The following is a 22,524-nucleotide window of genomic DNA, read 5'->3' as shown; positions in this document are numbered from 1 at the left end:
ATAGGCCGATTGCAACACCTCCCACAGTTGTACTAGGCAATTATTCGTCCATGACCAGAGTCACACCCAGTGTCACTTTCTCTGAGAGGAAGAGACAATGTGTGAACTGTCATTATTGAATTAGGTCCAGCGAGCATGTGCAGGAGCCTGCATTTCAAAGCGTTTCCCCGGCTTTCATCTTCAAATCAAAATGTGTATCGCAACTGGATGGCTGACAGTCATGTCAGCACAGAGGAAAATCAAAGTGGATTGGTCTGAAACTCAGAGGAGAACCAGGCAGTCCTAAGAAATGATAGCCCAATTATGTCAGAGGTCGGCGAGAGTTCACCTCGTGTGTGCGTGAGCATGTGTGTGTTTTGCCTGGGGAACTCTAAAAGCAGTATAGTCTACTATTTTACACTTCATTCTTTATTATATCTCTAGTTCTCTAATTCCCTTCCCTTTTAAATTTTTTTTTGCTTCTCTCTTTCCCTCGTGTACCCCAAGTGGGAGTATGACAACCGGAGATAACACTCAAGACACTAAATGTGGAGGATGTGCACAAATACGTTGCCATGTTCACAGGTGCCAAACAAGTTGCAGCCCAAGTCAAAAAATCTAAATGTTTATATTAGCAAATCCCTAATTGGTACTGTACCAGTATGATTCACAAATGTAAGATTTCTAAGCAGGGCTGTGACAAATAATTACTTAATCAATCATTTGTAAGCCACATACAGTACATACATATACACACAGACACACAGTTTCCCAATCCTGTACCTATCTCTCTCCTAATTTGCTTCCTGTCAATTCTCTGTGATCTACAGTTCCAATTAAGGGAAAATGGCAATATTAAATATTTAAAAAAACTTGAACTATAAATGATTAAAAAAAACACACACACAAGCACAAACAAAAGTGGGTGATAAAGTTTAACAGAGATCCACTTGAAGTCAAGATGTGTTTTTTTTTTTTTTTGAAAACATTTGTGGATAAGAAAATAAACCATCAAGTTCAAGTTATATTCAGAGGAAAAACACCTCACGAGTGCATATATAACTTTATTATATTTGTATTACATTTTTATTATTATTATTATTTTAAATCAATGCTATGGTCATCTTTACATCCGCTTGTGGGTTTTTACAAATATTTAACCAATGACAAAACTTTCAAAAGAGCGTGTGATTAGAACTTGTAATGCCATTGGATGCTCAAACTGACAGCGAAACCTCATAACTCCGCCCGCCTCCATTCAGAATGAAGTGAATGCACAGTCAGGATCTCTCACGATGCAAGGCTAAATAAAGAACTGATGTTTGAAAAAGTACAGTGTTTTCTTTACTCAAGAAACACCATTTATATAAAGGCTAATGTTTTTTTGTGAATGTGAAGAGCAGAGAAGAGTCTGTTATACATATCCTGTGCATTGCGATTCATCTTTCATATCATGACATTTTGACCAAAGTATTCAACAACAAAAAACTGAGCACCCATACAGCTACAATAAACTTTATAACATGTAAGCTCATGAAAACATAATGTGATGCACTCACTGCCATTCTAATGACAGACAAAACACATATTGCCATCATTCGCTGTGTCTGATCATCCATAAAGCCACAATACCAACTTTTTAATTATATTATATTTAAAAAAAAAAGTTTTTACATTTCCTGAAAGTGGTAGTGGCTTTGGACATGTTCCCACCCGACAGCGACGATCTGCAAATGTGTTGTTTAATCATCGCCAACACAATGCCACAGTGTTGACTTAAGCACAAGTTACACATTAAATGTGAGTACTACTTTTAATATAATATCCAGTTTTACTATGCCAATCGAAGCAATGCATGCTTAGTGGTGTGCAATAGGGATGGGTATCGTTAAGGTTTTAACGGTATTACTACTCTTACCGATACTGCTTAACGGTCCGGTATTTTAATGGTATTCTTATCGGTACTTTGTGTTGTGTGTGTGTGTTTTTTTTAAGAACAAGTTGAGAACCGAATTAACATTTCTTTTTTTTTATGTAAAATTAATAAAAAAATTATTTTTAGTGCAAGAAACAGCCATGTTTGAACAAATAGCTATTATACAAAAAAACAAATGAATGTAAAACATATGAAATAAACTATATTTTTATAAACAGAACTTCTACGTAAGGTTAGCAAACTAGGGAGATTTTACATTTATTTTAAATGACGTGAACAACGTTGATTCAACATGTCGAAAACTTTGCATTTCTCTGTCTGCACATAATACACTTTTGAAAGATGCTTTGAAATATTGCTTGTGTTTCCGCCCTTACATGCAAAAATTTTGTTGCACTTATGACAACGAGCGTTGTCTGCAACAACTCTAGTGAAGTATAACCGCACTTTGGAACATTTTGCTCTCTCCGCCATCGTCACTCTTTGTATTAAGCGGGAGTTTTTGTACTGTTATGCGTGTACCGCGCTCGTTCTTGTTGTGTGTGTATGTGTGAGACTGACAGACAGCCTCTGCAGCGATATGAGAGATCTCGCAGATCTCACAGACAAACGTCTTAATAATATTGAAAATTTTAAATGTTTGGTAAGATAAAATGTGCACGATAACATTATTAAGCAGATCTCTTCGCCATCTTCACTCTTTATTATTAAGCAGGAGTTTTCGTACTGTTATGCGCATCGTGTGCGTGCGCCACGCTCGTTGTGGTGTTTGTGTGTGTGACTGACAGACAGCCTCCATGGCGCGCATGAGAGATCTCGCAGATCTCACAGACAAATGTCTCAATATGATCGCACATAAGAAATATTTGGGGAGATAAAATGTGCACGATAACGTTATTAAGCAAAGATACAAAGTACATACATTTTTTTCCCTCCAGTACCGAAAGCAGAACCGATAACGTCAGATCTTACTGATACTACGGTCTTTCATTATTTAGCCCCGGGGCCAGTTTAATACCGGGTCTCGGTACCCATCCCTAGTGTGCAATGGGATAAAAAAGTTGGGACTGACACTGACTTAAGAAACGAACTTCTCAAAGACAGTTTCAGCATCCTGACCATTTTAGCACACTAAAATCATCCCTGTTAAAGAACCGCTGCACAAATTCTAAAGTCCAAACTCCAAAAAAAAAAAAATCTAAACAAACTAGTTGACTGAGGCCTATGCTGATCAATCTCTATCACATCGTTAGCAGTGGAGCATCTCCCACTTGGAAGTCTAGCAGGACATGGCCACTATATATTAACTCCAGCCTTGCAATGTTGAGGAGTCTATCTCCTCTGGGACCTAAACCCATTTGTTTGGGAGTCCAGGAACACAGTGCCATTGGGCGACAAGGGGGTGGCAGTGCACTGAACGCAGACTCTCCACGTTCCACCAAGACGGAGATGAAGTTAACTAGGCTGGAACAGTCCCTCTGCATCCAGGCAAGAGGTCACACGATGGAGCTAAGGGCGCTAATCATTTCCAATTACGGATTCCTTTTTAATTATGAATTATGCATGAATTTTTAATTAATCTAATGTTCCGAAGGTTTTCCTTTTTTTTTTTTCTGTTCCGAGATCTCAATCTAATTACTCTGCATTAAGCGAGGGAGCAGCGACCCCGTTGCCGACCTTCTGGGTAACCCCTGGTCAGCCCTCTCGCATCAATCTCACTGCTGTCTCACAATTATCTATACTTTCGGCTATAACAACACGTATTTAATGGTCTAAAGTTTGCAGCTTAAATACATTAACAAGTAAATTGTGAGTTTTGTTTTTTAACAGCTAAATACACCCCCCCCCCAACAAAAATACTAATTATTTTACTCAATATTAGCATAAGCATTAACTGATTATGATATTGTCTGTAACACTTTGACTCATTCAATGATATTAATAATGCTAAAAATGTCTGGATTTATTAATTCGTTTTTAAAAATTCAGATTGTATACATTAACATTTGAGTCTTTAGTCTTAATTTTATTATTGGCTGAACAAAAGTATGATTTAGTTTTTAAACAAAATCCAATTTATAATTTAATATAATAGTTAATAAAATATAAAATTGTTAATCTAGGATTATTAACCTAGATTAAGAAATGCTGTAAAAGATTGTTCATTTTTAGATCAGGTATCTAAGGCATTAATAAATCTAAATGTAAAGTTTAACCATATTGTTTTCTTTTAATTTCTGGAAACATATTAATTAGCAATCATAAATCATTAAACCATAATCAATATTAATCATATTATTCAGCCCAATCTAGGATATAGTTTGTAAATTCTTTTCAACCTAAAGCCAAGTATCATTTGTGTCAAGAAACATGGCACTGAATGTAAAGTACTTGTCTTTATGGCAGTCTTAAATATGTATTATAACCTGTTAAAAAACTTACAGACCTAAAAAAATTAAAATAAAAATAAAAACCTGATCAGGCATCAAGATGGTAAAGTGAAGCTATAATAAACAGGCTCTCTATTGTAGAGCTGTAACTGAGGTTAAGAATTAATCAAGCAGACACAGTCCTGTAGGATCTTGGCTTTGTGTTCCCATCCAGCAAGCCGAATTCTACTGCCTTTGCCAACCCATAATTATATTAGCAATTCATTCATCCTAAATGGAAGGAATTATGGATAAATCAAGCTGGTTTACATAATCAAGCATGTAATTCCATCACATTGCCCTTTTACCTTGTGGTTTAACTGAGATCTCTTACCTGAGAGTTTCATGAGGAGGTCCGTAGCAGTCTTGGTGGTGATATCTGGGCTGAAGAGAGAGGCAGCTGTAGGTCCAGACCCTGGAGGAATGGATTTGAGCCCAGGCAGATCCAGAGAGCTGCTGCTGCTGCTGGGTCGCTCCCTACACAGGGCAAAGGGAGACATCACAGACACATCCCTCTCCTGGGGTTCCTCCTTGATCTGGACGTGGTTCAAGGGTTCTGCAGGGGAGGCCAGCAAACGACCATCAGGTTGGCTCGCAGTGGGAGATGAGGAAGCATCTGTGTTCATGACCTGATCACCAGCGACTCCACCGTCCCCCATGAGCAAGCCCTCGCCCTCCTCCGTGTCTGTGCCGGGTTCTTCTTTGACTTTAAGGTCGGGACGGGGGAAGTGCTGATGGCAACGCATGTGCAGCTTGAGGCTAAAGTGGCGGGAGGATGTGAAGGGGCAGAGCTCGCACTGGAAAGTCTCCCCTCGGTCTTGGTGCTGATGGACCTGAGAAAAGCAACAGAAGAAATATTTTGAATGGATTGATTCGGATTAAAAAAAAAAAAGAAAAAAAGATGTGAATGCCCTCTCAACTGTCTCTAATCACTGTGGGCTGTGCCAACAATAGGTTTCCATTCAATGATATGTATATTAAAATAAACTATTTATTGACTTTTAAGGCCAGTTTTTATCATGTCTATTCACGATAATATCTGAATTACCTTAATTCAGAGGCTTTTCCCTGCAAATATTTATAAATGTGATTCATTGTTTTCATTTGGTATCATTTGATACTTAATTTGATTAAAAATATGAAATGACAGACCCTAATCATTTTGCATCATAAAAAAAATCTGCATCTAGAGACGTTATGATGTGATTTATGGCACAGGCATTTCTGCTCTCCGCGATTGAAGTCACCTTCATGTGGGACTTGAGATTGTCTTTACGAGCACAGCGAAAGGGACAGAGGGGACACTGGTGACTTTTTAAGCCCGTGTGGATCACCATATGTCTCTTCCAGTAGCTCTTTCTCTTGATGACGAGACCACACACTGGGCACTGAAAGGGCTTCCCTCCATCCTCAGGAGAACCTGCAACAAATAAACAAACAAACAACTAAATAATTAAATACGTGAATAAAATGCATGCATACAGAGTTTAACACTAAACCCGCAATTAAAAATAAAACACAATCTATTACCACCGCGCATTTTATAAGTGTTGTTTTTGTTATAGTTTTTGTGTAACTTGTTGCTAGTGATATATTGTTGGAAAAAGGTCTAGTATTTGCATAAAACCATTAGCTGGAGAACAATTCCATATTATCAGATAGCCCTTTGGCATGCAGTAACATGTAGGCTAAATATCTCTTGTCAACCTTGCATCTATTGGTGTGAATGAGATAAAAATTGTGAGCTATGATTACCCCGATCAATGCCAAAGACTCCTCACAAAGGAAGCCAAGCACAAGGATGTTTTTAGTAAGCCGATTATTGTTGTTGGCTCCATATCCGGTGTCCATTAGGGCTTAATTGGTCTTATTAGAAGCTGGCATGATTGCATTACAAATTCTACGAGGGCCTGTCAGGATGGCTTCATAAGTATTCCAGTCGCGTTCCTCGAAAAACATCTGGTAATCAGTGTTTGGTGAAATTACCGCGCTCAGGCATTCATTGACCCGGGGTGTAAAACTTCGAGACTGCCTATTTGCAACAATAAACCACCATCTGTGGCTCAACCTCTCCCGGCGAGATCACTGTGGAAACTGCTCGTGAGGTAAAACGACTGAAGGTCTTTAGTATCAAGGGAAAGGAATGAGAGCCATTAGCTGGTTTCTCCAATTTGAATGTGCATTTGATATTGTTTCATTAACAGACAAAAACTATTTGAGTGACCATCTTATAGATCTCACATTCATAAAAACAAGCCAGGTGAAACTCAATTATTATTTTAATTGAGGCGTTCTTATTTAGTATTTAAACTTTACACTTCCTAATCTGCCATATTACAGTCATTTACAACACATTTATCTCTCTTGTGATCGTGACTTTGACATTACTCTCTATGTCTGCAGCTTCTTTCGGTCAACCCTGATTCCAAGCCACAGAGGTTTGAGAATTAGCAAAAGATCAGCCATATCTCAGGCGCTCAACCCGGGCCTGTGCTGAATGGAAACTCTGATGGTTGTGCCGGCTCTGGAGCCTGACCTAAATTCCGGGGGAATCTGCTGAGATGGTCTCCGACTGTTGGGGCTACAGGGAGCACACACACTGCCGGCCTCCGTTTGGCAGGCTGCACATCCGCGGGAGATGAGCTGGGTCTGGGAACGTGCCGCCAACTCCAGCAAACCCCCACTGTGCTAACAGACCTTTCCCAGATTCTCCAGCCAACCTCTTGCAGACGAAGCATGACCTTATGGCACTACTAAATCACTGTAATCAAAACATTTTCAGGGACACGTACCTTAAAAACATTATTACTGTAAAGAAATTATTCTAATGTAAAAAACAAGGCAGGAAGTTAATGACTATCTTATTCGAAATTGTCTAGCATGACATTTACTATTTTTTTTATAGCATTTTCTTTGTAATCTGTAGCAATAGTTAACATTTGATGTAAATTAAAAATAAATATATATTTATACCATTGCAATAAGTCAATTTGTGAAAATTAATCCCTGCTAGATATTTCACAGTCAGCTGTAAGTGGTATTATTGAAAGGTGAAAGCGTTTAAGAACATGGCTGAGCAGCTACATGCAATCCTTACTTCATTAAGTACATTGGCAATGGATGGAGGGGTGTAAAGCACATCACCACTGGATTCTGAAGCACTGGAAATGTGTTCTGTGGAGTGGTGAATCACACTTCTCTGTTTGGCAGTCTGACAGACGAGTATACCAGGTAAGAACGTTTAGCTGTCTACATTGTGCCAACTGTAACATTTGGTGGAGCAGGGATAATGTATGATAATGATAATGTACCCTCACTTTGAGTGAAGGGAAGTTTTAAAGCTTCAGCATACCAAAACATTTTGGGCAATGCTATGCTTCCAACTTTACGGGACTCTTTTCTGTTCCAGCATAAGTGCAAAAAGCAAGGCCCATAAAGACTTAGCTGGATAAGTCTGGTGTGGAAGAACTTGAGTGGTCTGCACAGAGTACTGATTTCAACCCCATCAAACACCTTTGGGATAAACTGGTGGATAAACAGAGTTTGCAAGCAAGGCCTTCTCGTCCAACATCAGTGCCTGACATCATAAATGCTCTACTGGATAAATGGGCAAAAAAGTCATGCAGAAACACTCTAAAATATTGTGGAAAGCCTTCCCAGAATGGTAGAAGCTGTCATAGTAGGGGGGGTAGCAACTCCATATCAATGTCTATGCAGATAGAATCCAATGTCATTAAAGTCCCTTTTGGTGTAATTGTTAGGTGTCCCAAAATAAATAATGTCTATGTGTGTGTGTGTGTGTAAAGACCTCTTACACTAGCTTGCCCTATTCTTTTTTTTATTCTATATGTTTTCTTTTTATTTATTGTATTATTTAAAAGCCCACGCTACGTGTACTGTTTAACCTAACTGAGACTTGTTATAGCATTTATATATCATTGCTCTTTTTGTTGTTTTTGATTGCTTCCACTGTCCTCATTTGTAAGTTGCTTTGGATAAAAGCGTCTGCTAAATGAATAAATGTATAAGAAGGGCTGAATGAAAATGCTAATTCATTCTCTAAAACTATGGGGTGATTTGTGGAAAAGTTGAAATACCGGGTTTCCCTGGTTATCCTGGGACACAAAGCACCACACAACTGTGTGTTTCTGATACCTTCCTGGAGCTTCCATTACTGTGTATGCAGATGCAAGAAATCGGTCTGCATTTAATGGATTCTGGTATGTCTTATTAACTGAGCCTAACTGCAGGGTGGCATAAGAGGTGGTCCTATATGCATATATATTTTTTTAACACAATAATCACAGAATTTCAATTTTAGCTAGTGTCATTTCATGTTTGTTTTGATATTTAATTTAAGTGTTCCTGTGGCTCAAGTAGTAGAGCATTGCGTTAGCAGTGCAAGGTTGTGGGTTTGATTCCCAGGGACCACGTTAGGTAAAAAATGTTAGCCTGAATGCACTGTAAGTTGCTTTGGATAAAAGCGTCTGTTAAATGCATAAATAAATAAATAAAAATACAAATTTAAACCACCTGGCAATTTCCCCCCAAAAGCACAAAAAAGCATGCATTTAGGGAACAAACCATTACCTGCTTGACTGCTGGGCTTGGCCCTTCCCTTGGGGATTGTTGGCAGCAGAAGATCCATGGCCTGGGTTGGGGTGGGCACCTTCTGGTTCCTGTCTAACAGGGGCTTGACATCTTCAGATGCTCCCAGTACTAATGCCGACTCTTTCTTATCAGCTAGAAGGTTCCCCGCTGCTCGTGCGGCCACCTCCTTTAGCAGAGCTGCTGAGGAGGTCATGGAAACCAGAGAGAGAAAGGAGCCAGCTGAGGGTTGATGCTCAGATGAGCCCACCTGCTGCTGACTCCTTTCAGACACTTTCTTTGAGAGGGCAGCAAGCGTGGAGCTGGCTGACTGCGGACTGAAGGGTGAAGCGAACGGTTCAAAGCGCACCGCGTCATCAGAGCGAGTACCCAGGGCTGCCATTGAAGAAGAGTTGACTGAAGAGGATGATGATGAGGAAGAGGAGGATGAAGATGCCGAGGTGGAGGAAGCAACTGCATTCTTGTCTTGGAGCACGGCGTTGGCAGCTGCCTTTAACTTCTGGATAGCTGAGTCTGGTGACAGGCTGCTGCCACTGGGTGCTGAGCAACTAGTCGACGGCCATTTATCTGCAACTCCTACCCATACGAAGCCAGTGTTGCCTGAGTTAAGGCCATTGCTGGGGCCATATGGGTCACAGGGCTCCTGTTTGACAGTTGCTACAGACGCAGGTGATGCAGAGTTCGAGTTGCCGCCGCTGTTGTTGCTGCTGCTGTTAGCCAACCTCCTCGCCAGGGCACTCAGCTGCTGTGCGTGATGTGAAGATGGAGATAGTACCAAGCTGACTGGGGGCGACTCTGGTCCTCTACCCATCACATGGCCGGTCAGGTCCCCTCCCTCCTGTGTCACTGAGCCAGCTTCCAGGAGACGCCGCAGGTTGCTGCTGAGGGGCTTGCCCAGGGCCTGGCTGGAGTCTCTGTAAAGAGAAGACACCTCAGAGGAAAGCATGTCCCTGGTCGAGAGGATCCCACTGTCCAGCCCCAGCAGCTCCAGGGAAGCTCGCTGAACTGGCGTCGGGCAGCCCAGGGAGCTCTCGGCTGAGGTGTCGTGGTCCGGTCGGGGAACATCGTCCGGGGAAACCCGCAGCTCATCTTGCACATCACCATAGGACGATTCAGAGGGGCTGTCGGAAGTATTCCCAAACCAGCTGTCCTCCTCTACTGAGCCAGCCTCTGGCCCTCCATCCTCTACTGTGTCCACATCTGCGAAATGGGATAAAAACATGATGTATTCAAATGATTTTCCAGCAAGACAACTGACAATACTTTATTATCATTTGTTGTATTCTATAAAACAAGCATCTTATTAACATATATATATATATATATATATATATATATATATATATATATATATATATATATATATATATATATATATATATATATATATATATATATATAATGGCAATATGGCATAATTATTAATAAATGCTGGAGGAAAAATCAGTTAGGGCAAAATGCTGCCAGCATTGTCCTTACAGCCATTGACTGACCTTTTTCAAGTGGCTTTTCTCATTAGGACTAAAATGGATAGTTTGAAAAAGGAATTCTAAAATGATGAGTGAGTGATATAATACAATTGAGAGTTGCCCTGGTGAGTATCTGACACATCCCTCATGAGGCACAGTGGAATAACTTGTCTTGAATTCTTTTTTTCAACCACGTTTTTTTTTTTTTTCAAGGGTCTAAAAGAGTGTAGTAAAAGGGTTACCATGGTGACAGGCCCTTCCGGGAGGCTAGACAGCAAAGATTAGGGTAATGGAGGTTACAGAACTGGATGAATATTCATGAGCTTGTCGATAGCACAAGGGAGCCAATAAGGATAGGGTTAAGGTCACCGAGGGTCATTAATATACACTTCATGTATCAATATTCATAAGCAAAACATTACAGCTTGCCAGACAAGGGCGAACAAAGAATATTCCTGATACATATTAACAATCCGTCCACAAGAGCATGTCAGAAAGCAACAAACCTAGATGAGGCAGGATGTCAAAACTTATCAAGTGGGGTTTTTTTCTGTCTGTTCACTTGACCAAATTAAATCCTCACACCTCGGTGAGAGTACAAGGGAACAAGACCTGGAGACAACAGGAAAAGAGGACGGGGACTTGTGACACTGGAATATGATCTGTAAGAAAATTCATTTGAGCATCTTCTCTTCGCCTTTTGCTCGCACACACAAACGCTGGTCTCACCTTGCCGACCCCAACATAAGCCTGGCAAGTAAGCTCTCTGTTTACAGGGAAAAGGAAAAGCCGTTGCCTGGCAACGGTATCCCGTCGACCCGTAGGGATCATTACAGTCAACACACATCTGGCCAGCACTGCTTACTTTGGTCCAAAGGGGTGGCAACCGCCATGACCCCATGCGACCATGCACCATGATACTAACAATACAGCAGACCATGCTTCTTAACGTGAAAAATAAAATTAAATAAAATAAGATATAAACCTGACACACACACATCCCTTGATGTGAATGAAATTATGTTCAAGCGTCCCCCTTTTTTCCGTATCATTAAAGGTTTGAGCATTTAATGCACATCACCAGGGCATTTCACTGAGCGAGCTCTCGGTCACCTGAGCAAAAGACTGAAGCATGTGAGGCATGACCCATTTCCATGTGACACCAGGGAGGACGGGCAGTAATGCCCATAATGTTGTTAGAGAGAAATGGCTAGATTGCTGACCAGAGGTCTCTGAGGCAGTGGTAGAAACTCAGACTGAACCCTGCTCTCGCCATGCTAGGTTAAGCTAGGCTGTGCTACGCCCCGCCACTCTTGTTCCTAGCTGCACCAGAGAGGCAGACACAGGCAAGCCACTCCGTGGGCGGCCTGACATTTCCCAAGGTCACGGCTCAGGCCCCAGTTCCGCATGGCTTTGTCTGAAACAACCCCCTGCCTCTACAACGCACACACACTCGTATGTGGCTTGAAAACGGGAACAAAACCCTGGTAGTTAGCTGAAACGGCAACAATGCTATCACGTAGCAACAAGCTTGACAGTTGGGGCAAGATACTGGACGTCTGCCTTTGAGAGGTTCGTTTAATGGCATAATAGTGAGCATGACTTTGTGTGGCCAGAAAAACAGCTGCGGGAGGCACTGTGGTCCAGATCTGTTATCAGTCACTCACACTGAGACTTGGTGCTCGTATCTCTTGTGGCTAAACTGAGCTCATGATTGTGTGCTGCTGCAGACATGACCCTACAACCCTAAAACCACAAGTGCTAAATGCAAATCATAACCTCAACAAAACATGAAAAGAAAGAAGAGTGTTACATTCAAGCTCTGAAATGAACTTTAAAGCCTACCAGACAGATTTCAGCCAATTTAGTTAAAAAAAAAAAAAAAAACCTGCCAAAAGATATTACAAATTAATAATTATTTTCTCTAAAAAAAGGTTAGGATAAACATGCTATACTGTAATCTGCATGATAAAAAGTCAAATGCCACTATGCAACTATGTTAAACGATTTGGAAGTTGGAACGAGAAAATGGGATGGAGATATCAACCCTACCCTACCTTTTTGTATGACTGAAGACAGAAAGACATTAACATCTTGGATGGCATGGGGGTGAGTAAAATATCAGGAATTTGTATTTATTTTGGAAATCCTTTAACGGGAATGTTATAGAAACCCATTCAAATTCGCTCTTTTGGACGGTGATATGGAGTAATATTACTGCATATATTATACTGTAATTATACAATTATACAAATAAATGCAGGCTTGATGAGTACCTTTATTCAAAAACACAAAAATTTTACTGACTTGACCAGTAGTGTACTTCATTCGCCAAACACGATAAGCGAGTGTCAATAAACGATGGCCAAATGTTGAGTGAACCATCCTTATGTAGAAATCTGTATTTTTACCATATTGCTCTATAGACAATTGGGCACATAATATTTGCTCTTTCTATTATAATTAGACTTGGAAAACATCTTAAAGTCCGTGTGAACCGGAAGTTGCAAACTACTTTTCTCCAGTGTTGTGGCGTATTTCAGAGAGAAACGGAATACTAAATGAGGAAAAATAGTGGGCGTGGCTTTATTTCCAACTAGCACCTGATTGGATCTAGAAAAGTAGTTAATGACAGATATCTCACAAACCCCATTTCGTGCTTCGAGCAAATCCGTGACCTCTCTGTTATCCCTTCTTCCTGGAAAGTTAAAAATTTAAGCTATCTGGACTGGAATTTTAGGGAATGGGAAAAGTGTTTTGTGAGTGCCACAACCAAAAATGCCCCTCCTCGCCATCTCTCCTTTCACGCACTGTCAATGCTCGCAAACATACAGGCAGCCTGTCAACTGTCAGTTGGAGGAGCGTGGTTACGGATGCTAAGCAGACACCCAAACCGTCAAACCAAGGTCATCAGGGAAGGTTCTCCAATGCAATGCATTTTCAGATTTTGATTTAAGATTATGAAGCCAAATTTTTTTTGTGTGTTTGGATTGACTCGTTCACCACAAAACGATCAATTTAGGCAAACAAAGTAAATATGGTCAATTTTGATTTCAGTTTGACTTTAAGGACCTTGTTAATTCTGTTTTGTTCTTTTCTTCACAGTACATGGATATAGTGAACACCAGCCGTTGGCACCTATACAGTTAATGCCACAACATCTCAGCTGTTAGATGCAATAAGTCAAAAGGCCAAGGAGGAGGATGGGAGCGTTCTCTATTAGGGCCAGCAGCCACATGACTTGCGTATGGTTGCTTACCAATACACTGAGGCTATTCTCTGACTCAGTTGGGCATAAAAATCGGCCTGCCTGACCCAGAAGTCACAGAAAGGGCACAGAAAGGCTGTGCTGGGTGAGAGGGTGGCTGCTTCAGCAGAGTGAAGGAGAGAGGGAGAGGCATTAGTCGATTAAGTCGGGGTGGAGCCATCAATATTCCACTGATTCCATTGAAAAGACACACTTGCACAGTCTTGCATGAGAGACTCGGGTTGAATAGCTTTAACTATATCAGAGATATTGCAGTGCCTCAGTGAGGGCATCTATCGGATGTTGCAGGGTAACTAACCAACACTTTGGCATCTATACTTTCCCAGCATTCTCTGTGGATTGTAGAAGCAAGTGCCGGTGGCATTCGAGGGGTGAGGGGCTGGGTTTTAAAGGGGAGATAAAAAGTGGTGACGGTAATTAAGTGTCCGACTGGGCCCTGGCGGGTGTTGCCACGGCCGCAGGCGATGCTAATGAGCCTGTCCGCCGGTCAGTGCTACCTTATTAGCCGCCGGCCGACAATATGGTGGGAAGGACGCGCTGCACAGCCACCAGCCACACATCGTCACGAGTGACTAACGCAGAACCAGAGGTGGGAAGTAATTCTGGTAATTAGGGGGCTCTCAGAATGACCAGTCTATGCCTTGAAGAAAATGGGCAATCAGTCAAGACAAAACTGAGATTCTGCAAATGCAATCATCTATCGATAAGTCACAATTTATTTTCTTGAAATATTGCAACATTGTCAAGGTTCTCATATCGATCCTTGTTCACTCATATTGTTTCCCACAGTTCAGTTAATGAAGAAGCAGGAAATCTAAATAAGCGTAAACTGGCAACCGGCGTTTCTTAGTGCAGTCTGAGACACTTCATAGTAATGGACAAAAGTGAAGGGAACCGCATGAGAGAGATTAACACAGACACCACAGATTACAACTCTCTATCACTCAAAAACTGATTCTCTCTCTCAGTCAAAAATAAGTTATGATATAATGAAACACAAACGTATTAGATCATGACAAAAGTGTGCTGTAACATATACCCAACCCTAGCCTCTTAACTGATCACATAAGACATGAAATCCCATCCCATTAAACACAAATATCTATGTGTGAGTTAGTGTAAGTGCATTTTTCAGAACCGCTTCTTACATTATTCTTATTTTTCTAATATTAAGTGAAGTGCTCCCACTCAGCTGACACTATCATTTTTTTGTCCACAAATTGCAGACTCTGTCATATTTGCTGATTCTTTAAAAATGTAAATTGTAATAGAGAGATTTTTAAGCAAATAACTCAAATTTAGACTAAATGTAAAAGTTTTACTTGCAACATTCAAGTAAAACACAGATCAACAAGCTACAGTCTATTTTAATAGGATACTTGGTGTAATACACAGCATATACACAAAATGATTATATTGAATGCTGAGATTGTTTGTAATTCTGATCCATTGTATCCAACACTCATATTAAACAAATCAGTCACCTACAGTATTCCACATTAGCACAGGCCTTCTTCAACATGTATTATCAAAGCATATTACATATTACCATCTGTGTGTTTTCTGCCTTGCCTCAGCAGTCTGTGGGCATGTTGGGCAGGGTGCCAGAGGTGAAACAGGAAGGAGATGAGTTCTTGGAAGAGATTGAGACACTGTTGGCTTCCAGACCTCTGAAATTCCTCTTTGTAGATGAAGCGCCCTTTTGCACTCATGTTTATTTCCCCAACTTCCATTTATAGAGATGGAGAGAAAGAAAAAAAAAGACAGCGCCTGGACTAGTAATCTCAGATGTACCATCAAAAAGTTGGCAGATCTGCATGTTCATAATCATCCGTGAGATGCTAACTAATGGGATCCACCATACACTTCAGTGGTGTTTCTTTAAGAGCATAAAAGTGGGGCATTGAGACCAGAGCTCAAAGGCCTTGAAGATTTTACATTTACAACAACTTGAAAAATGCTGAAACGAAAGGAAAATGGATAATTCTCTGTGCCCGCACAGTCACAGACATAAGATAATAAGTAAGGCTCTGTGTAGATAGCACGGGGACAGGAAGCAGGGGTGGATTCAGCTAGGTGCTATGACGCTAACACCACAATATGCTGTTGCTACAGCATTACTGCCGCCTACTCAGATAGACAGCATGCACACAGGTTAGAGCTGACAGGGAAACTCTCCAACTACTGTAAATCACACTTTGTCCCAGTAGCTCAGGCGAGGGATGCAGCCAAGCTTGACTAGCCAGCCACCCAGAAAGACAGAGAGAGAGAGAATATGAGGGGGTGTGTGAGAGAGTGGAGGAGGTATATGTGTGGCTGGGGGGTTTGAAGAAAAGGGATGGCTTTTTTTACATTGATACTGGGTTGACAGTATCTTGGCAGTAGCGCCCACGGCATTGGATCCAAGCCTGTCACTCAAGACAAGGGCACTAATCAGGATTGGTCCCGGTTTCTTCCTGAAGAATGGGGGTGGCAGTTTTGCAGCCATTAGAGTTGGGAGAGGAGAGTGGGGGATAGAGCGGTGGCACAGCAGGAGAGGCTAACCTCATTTACATGCAGGTCCTGAAAGAGAGGAAGCTGATTCCTTTTCCAATCTCCATGTTAAACGGTGGCCGGGGCAGCCGATGGTTAGCGCCGCATTGTTCGGTCCTAGTGCTCTTTGTCACGCCGATAGCCATCTCGATTTTACGAAGGTAAAGACGTATGAGCGAGATAACGCTGACAGCGCCCACGTATGACTGAAAACATGCCGTGTCACAGAAGTAAACGGGAATAGTTGTTCACCTCTCCCCTTCCGACCGCTTCACGTCAGTGTAACCAGGTGCTTCTAATTCAACCCTACAGTATCTGGGTGACAAATGATCGCAAAAAAATATGATCACTATGACAACCATAACTGTGCCTTTGGAGAGCACATCGAGCCAACATTTTGTGGCTAACCTTAGTGCTTCGTTTAAGAGTCTCTGCATAGACAACGACTAAATGACAACAAGGGTAAACTGAGGGGGACTGAGAGAGGAACAAAATCACAGTACACTGTGCATGCCAAACGGGGACGTATTTATAGAGAGTAATTGGGATAGTCTATAAAACCATAATGAAGAACTGCATAAAGATCTTCAGTTGAGCAAACAGCAGAATTATAGTCTAAAATCAACACCATGCTGTAAAATATTAGTCAATATTGGCGCATAAAATGAGGGCTTCACCAATATTGAAATTCTACTAAACTGCGGGCATCAGGTAGCAGTTATTAATATGTGGGGCATTGAAATTGCTTATAAACGCGCACTTGCTTTTTACTTCCACATTCGAGATTCGCGATCACACGTATGGAGTAGCACTCGGCAGTACTTACCATACATTACCATACATTTTTTACAAGAACCATACATTTTACCATACATTTTGTCAGTGGTGCTCAGGATCTGCAAATCATTTGCCATCATTCGCTATCAGTCAACTCTTCTTACTCTGTTTATGTGGTAAGTGAAATGTGAAATGTATTGTAATGTTACAGGCAAATGCTAGCAAACGGCTAGACATGTCCATTTAATCGCTACGTAGAACATGTAATTTTATTGTTTTCTGCGCCTATCTGAACACTGATTCAGCCACACCTCTAACCCAGTCGGGGGTGTCTGTGGTCAGCACAGAGCTCTTATTTGGCATTGTCCCAAGTTACTGTAACTGTCATATGTTATGCAAGCCTTTTTTTAAGCCACGGAAGTCTACAGTGTGCGTGTGAGACAATGTGTTCTTCTGTTTGGTCTATCGGCTCCAATACTGCCATTTTTGTTGGATCGGGTATCAGTCAGAGATGGGCGATCCAAATCCGAGATTGTGCGTATTATTCTGTGTTACTTCTGAAGCCATACAATAGCTTAATGTGAGCTACATATAAATATTTGAGTCCTTACATTAAACTTCGCACAAAATCTTTTCTCCGCTGTGGCTGTCAGTCATTCGTTCAGCCTTAAAACCCTGGTCGCATTCAGTTACGACAGTGAGCTCGGTAAAGCTCTCGCCAAGATCATTTTGTGTTCCCATTATTATACTTAATTTGTAAATACATTTCTATTGTCTGTGAGAACAAAACACAGCCGTAGAAAGACTATAACTGTTAAAAGAAAGGCTCAATAACTGTTGCACAGATATAATACACTATGCATCAGTTTCTCTTCTCCTTGTGCTTTGCACTTTTTAATGCAAAGCGTTGCGTGCTATCACAAGGGTTTCCTGGTTTTCACAAAAAAAAAAAAAAAGCCCAATTAGGTTTCGAGGAGGGTTCCCCAAAAAAAATCGCAATCCGGGGAGTAAAATGCAGATTTTTCGCCAGCGATCCTCCAGTAAAATTTGCATTCCAGGGACTAAATATTATGTAATTGAGGACGCTTCAATCCGCAGAAATGAAAAGCAACGCTACGCAATATCGTATTCATTATCGTAAATGAATCGCCTCCGATAATGAACGCGATATTGCGTAGCTTGTCAGTGATCTACAGCTCTCTCGATTAAGTGCCGCTCCATTTGAAAGCAGGTGATGGTGATTAAGCGTTAATCACGGAGCCAGATTTACTGATTAAATGAGCATGATCATATTGTCAGATATATCGCCCAGCCCTACTTGTGTACTGCAAACACATACAAGCTTCATCACTGTGTCTATCACGCGACTCTGTTCCCCTTTCAGGATTGAACTGATGGTAAAAATAAGGACATTATTAACTGTCTTTACATTTATTTCAAAAGATGAAGCTTGTGATTATGGAAAGGGGCATGACATTTCCAATGAATGCTTGCAGTGTTCAGCCAATCACAATGCACTGGGTCAGCTGGCCAATCAGAGTAGACTGCGCTTGTCGGAAGGACGGACTTTGTAGAAAACGACGCGTTTGAGAGAGGCGGGGCATAGAGGACCTACAATAATGTACATTATTTGAAAAATAATGTGTTTTTTAAACATTAAAGCATGTCAACATGTTCTGTTACACCAAATATACAAAATAATGATCTTTGAAAAAGCATCATATGACCCCTTTAATGGAGAACAAAATCGGAATCGGTATCGGAGGCAAAAAAGGTGGATCTGAGCATCCCTAACTTGTACCCACTGGTAATTTGAATTATTGTGAGTGATTGTAAGTTAATATTTCAAGAATTTAATAACACATTTATGTATTTTAATTTGACATGATAAAATGATTTATTTTATGATTTATTAATTAGCTTTTCATCAACTTACAAACCCCAGTTGGGGAAACACCTAAATGAGTGTGTCGCATCAAGTCTTTTTGTGTGATGGAAAAGATTGATGTTTTGCATAAAATAAAAGATTTCATCCACAAAGATACAGAATATAAATACTTTGCTGTTTACTGTTTGTTTATGGACAGGTTATGGAGGCAGTCACAATATATAAACAATAAATCTACACACAATAAAGTGTTGAAAAAATAAATAAATAACCCAATTTGCTGGGTAAAATAAACTTAAAACGTTTTCTGTCCTATATTTATCCAAGCTCCTTGGTTGAAAATAATCCAAATTGGGTTGTTTTTAACCCAGTGTTTTTAAAGAGTATAAATAAAATAAAAAAGCTAATTCAAAATATTAATAAACACTATAATAGTATATAAGTAATCCAAAAATAACAGCGGATACGGTGCTGTATATTATACATCCCTACAAAACATTGCTTTGACTTAACTAACATTTTACCACCATAGTAAGTATCATTTATAACTTCAGTTATTAGTTTTAGATCTTATTTTAGTTCTTTTTAGTTCTAGTTTAATCTAATCTGATTTAGTCAGTGTAGCCTAGCCCAGTTTCGTTGTCCTGTGTTGAATTTAACTCTATTGTCCTGGAGGAACACTGTTTAATTTCAGTGAGTACAAACTGTATATGGCTTAAATGACATAACCACTCTAACTAGTCATGTAGTAGATGCTTTTATTTGCCTTTGAGGATACCCTTCCAGTGACAAGCTGTTGTACCCATAAAGCTCCAATTGGTTCACTTTTTTTCCCAACAGTGTACAAACATACAACCTTTCAGTTGCTAACCCAGATTTTTTTTCCACAATGGCTGTACCGTCCATTCACTCAGAGCATTGGTATAGTGTGTGTAACTAACAGGTTTAACAGTCAAAATAAGGCCACTCCCTTAGTCCCCCGCCAACATCCAGGTAGACTCCCCAGACCAATACTAAACAGTTACCGACCTCGTCGTAACAACAAAACATGAATACTGGAGCTTTGCATCAAGGTCGGGAGTAATCAAACATACTGTGAAGTCATCTGCAAATGGGAAGGACATTTTTTACACGAGGGGCTGAGACACTCACCTACGTTTTAAGCCTCGTAAATCTCACCTTTGTAAAGCAGCCAAACACCTCTATACGTGACGATATGGTAGCAAAATGGAAACTTTCTATGGGAATTATGGGAATATATGGAAATTAAAGGGGATTGATTTATGGGAATAAACTAGAAATTTGCAAAATTGCAGGAACTGGGGACTTATGGGGTTATGCATCGGTTTTCATTTATACTTCTGCGTCATTGCTAGTCTACAGTGTCCATGGGCATGTTGCTGGTGTGACCCGAAGTACCACGACAAAAGCCGAAGAAGAAGCTGCTCGTCGGAGAAGCATTATAGCCGTGACGGCGGCAAATGAATATCAAATAATAAAATCATTATTTAAAACTACAAAAAGAAGACAACAACGGAGCAAGAGAAGATGGCATTCTTTCAATCTGCACAAGGACTTGTACTACAGCAGATCAACATTGTTTTTCACAGACAACTACTGTTGTATAATGCTATTTAGTATTATTTAACCTCCTGAGACCCAGCCCCTTGACTTATGTCCACTGTAGTGGACATTTGAGTTTCATCCCTCTCCTTGGAATCTTTTGTGCAAGTCTCTTAATTCCTGCTGTACTGTACAGAGGACATCCTGGGCTTTTCAGGGATATGTTATTTGATTGGCTGGGAGGCCGGGAACCCCCTCAATCTTTCAATCCAAAATGGCCGGCATAGGAATAAGCACATTTTATGGAAAGATAAAAGGTGAGTAAAATATTGTTTGTCTATGGTTTTGTTTCTATGATAATCATATATTTTCTTGTTCATTAAGGTGTTAGGAATCATATATTTAGTTCTGATAGCAAATACATTATGTATCTTTTGAAAAATTAGCAATTTTATGAATGTCAATTATAGAGGACATCAGGACTATCTTCATGTAAATAATGACTCCACAATGTTATAGGAAATAGAACTGAAGCATAAAGAATTCTTTACAAAATAGTCGAGGGAGATTCAGATTTAGAGTTGTCAGATGACGAGAGAGATGAGGATGAGTTTCAACCAGTGAGAGAAGACAGTGATGAAGAAGAGGAAGATGATGCAGAAGGCTCAGGTGAAGGGACAGATGCAGACACAGACAGGGATGAGCAGGAAACTCAACGCCCTCTGTGGGCTAGGAGTAATATGTATGTTTTATGCAGTTCCACAATTTTAAATGCAGCTGCATTGAGTATTTAAACTGTTATTATTTATTATTTATCATTTATTATTCTTTTTTTCCTTCATATCAGATTTGCACGTGTAACCTGGGCTTCCAGTGTGTCAAGATGACCCTACAACACATGCAGACTGGAGTCCAATTGAATATTTTTGGATACCAAGCATGCACAAAGATGCAGAAATAAGGGCTCCAAGAGCAAGACGTACATGAGATGTACCAAATGCAAGATGTTCCTCTGCATTACCAAAAAGAGAAATTGCTTCCTGGACTATCACAACTAACAAAAACATACTAAGAATAAAATGAAAAGTGAAGGAAAAACTAGATTGGATTCAGTTTGACAGAAGGAAAAAAAATCCCCCTCCAAAAGTTTCACATTAGTTCTATGTTCATTGTTCGAATAACACTAAAAGGATTCAAGGGGACCAATAAAAGGATACGGACATAACAAAGTGTTAAGCTCTAATAGTAAAGATATACTTGCAAAATGTAAGGAAAAGGATTCAAGAATGATAAATGTTTATATAATCAAAATGTCTGTATTGGATAATAATCAATTTACAGCCCAAAATGTATTCTTAGTTAAAAAAAAAAAAAGTATAATCTGGTAAAATTGTTATCTACCAAATGTGTTTGTTTTCGTACTAAAATGATCCTGTTGTCCACTACAGTGGACATGCTGTAAAACAAAAATAAAAAATTAAAATAGAAATGTCTAAATTGTAGGATGTTTTTTAAACCCTAAACAGGTATGGAATCACAAAAAAATAGGATTAGGAAAAAAAATATTTTCCTTGGTTCTCAGGAGGATATGATAAGACACTTGTTGTTTGCTTTGTTTAATTTTATATAAGAAGGTGTAACATTAAAATATTTTACAGTGCAAATAAACACACACAAAACTCAATTACATATGGAGGGAGGGATTATAGCAGACCAATCATATCTCTTGTTGTCCGCGTAAAATTTACGCGCTGTTAGATTTTTGGAGAGGTGCACGTCAGGCTACGGCATACTTACACATAACCTACAGCGTAGGTTCGACGCAGAAGTATAAATTGGGCTTTAAATATAGTTGAGAAAAACAAAAATCTTGCAGCATAATCAAAATGTCCATCTTGGTACACTCCCAGAAAATAAAAAAAGGTGCAAAAGCTGTCACTGGGGTGAGTCCATATTGGTACCTTAATGATACATATAAGCACCTAAAGTGTACATTTTAGTACCTAAAAGTTACAAATGTGTACCTTTTGAAAAGGTACCACATCAGTGATAGCTTCTGTACCTTTACCAAAAGT

The 22,524-nt window shown here is 40.1% G+C and overlaps 1 protein-coding gene across 7 annotated transcripts in view; it reads right to left on the bottom strand.

The window, feature by feature from the left end:
• LOC113114230 (zinc finger protein 827-like) overlaps positions 1-22,524 on the bottom strand; it is a 70,615-nt gene that overhangs the window by 39,611 nt on the left and 8,480 nt on the right. For 6 of the 7 annotated variants that reach the window (XR_003293690.1, XR_003293691.1, XM_026281073.1 and 3 more), the window contains exons 2-4: positions 8,935-10,152; positions 5,592-5,764; positions 4,679-5,177 (exon numbers count right to left, since the gene is read on the bottom strand). Coding sequence is in view for 5 of the 7 variants with exons in the window: in XM_026281073.1 (XP_026136858.1) it covers positions 4,679-5,177; positions 5,592-5,764; positions 8,935-10,152 (1,890 nt within the window). In the remaining 2 variants the exon portion in view is untranslated. The remainder of the gene's footprint in view (positions 1-4,678; positions 5,178-5,591; positions 5,765-8,934; positions 10,153-22,524) is intronic. The other variant, XM_026281071.1, reaches the window with a different exon arrangement.

Source organism: Carassius auratus, chromosome 14 (genome assembly GCF_003368295.1).
Source record: "Carassius auratus strain Wakin chromosome 14, ASM336829v1, whole genome shotgun sequence".
NCBI lineage: Eukaryota > Metazoa > Chordata > Actinopteri > Cypriniformes > Cyprinidae > Carassius > Carassius auratus.
This window is presented reverse-complemented; position numbering and strand designations above follow the sequence as displayed.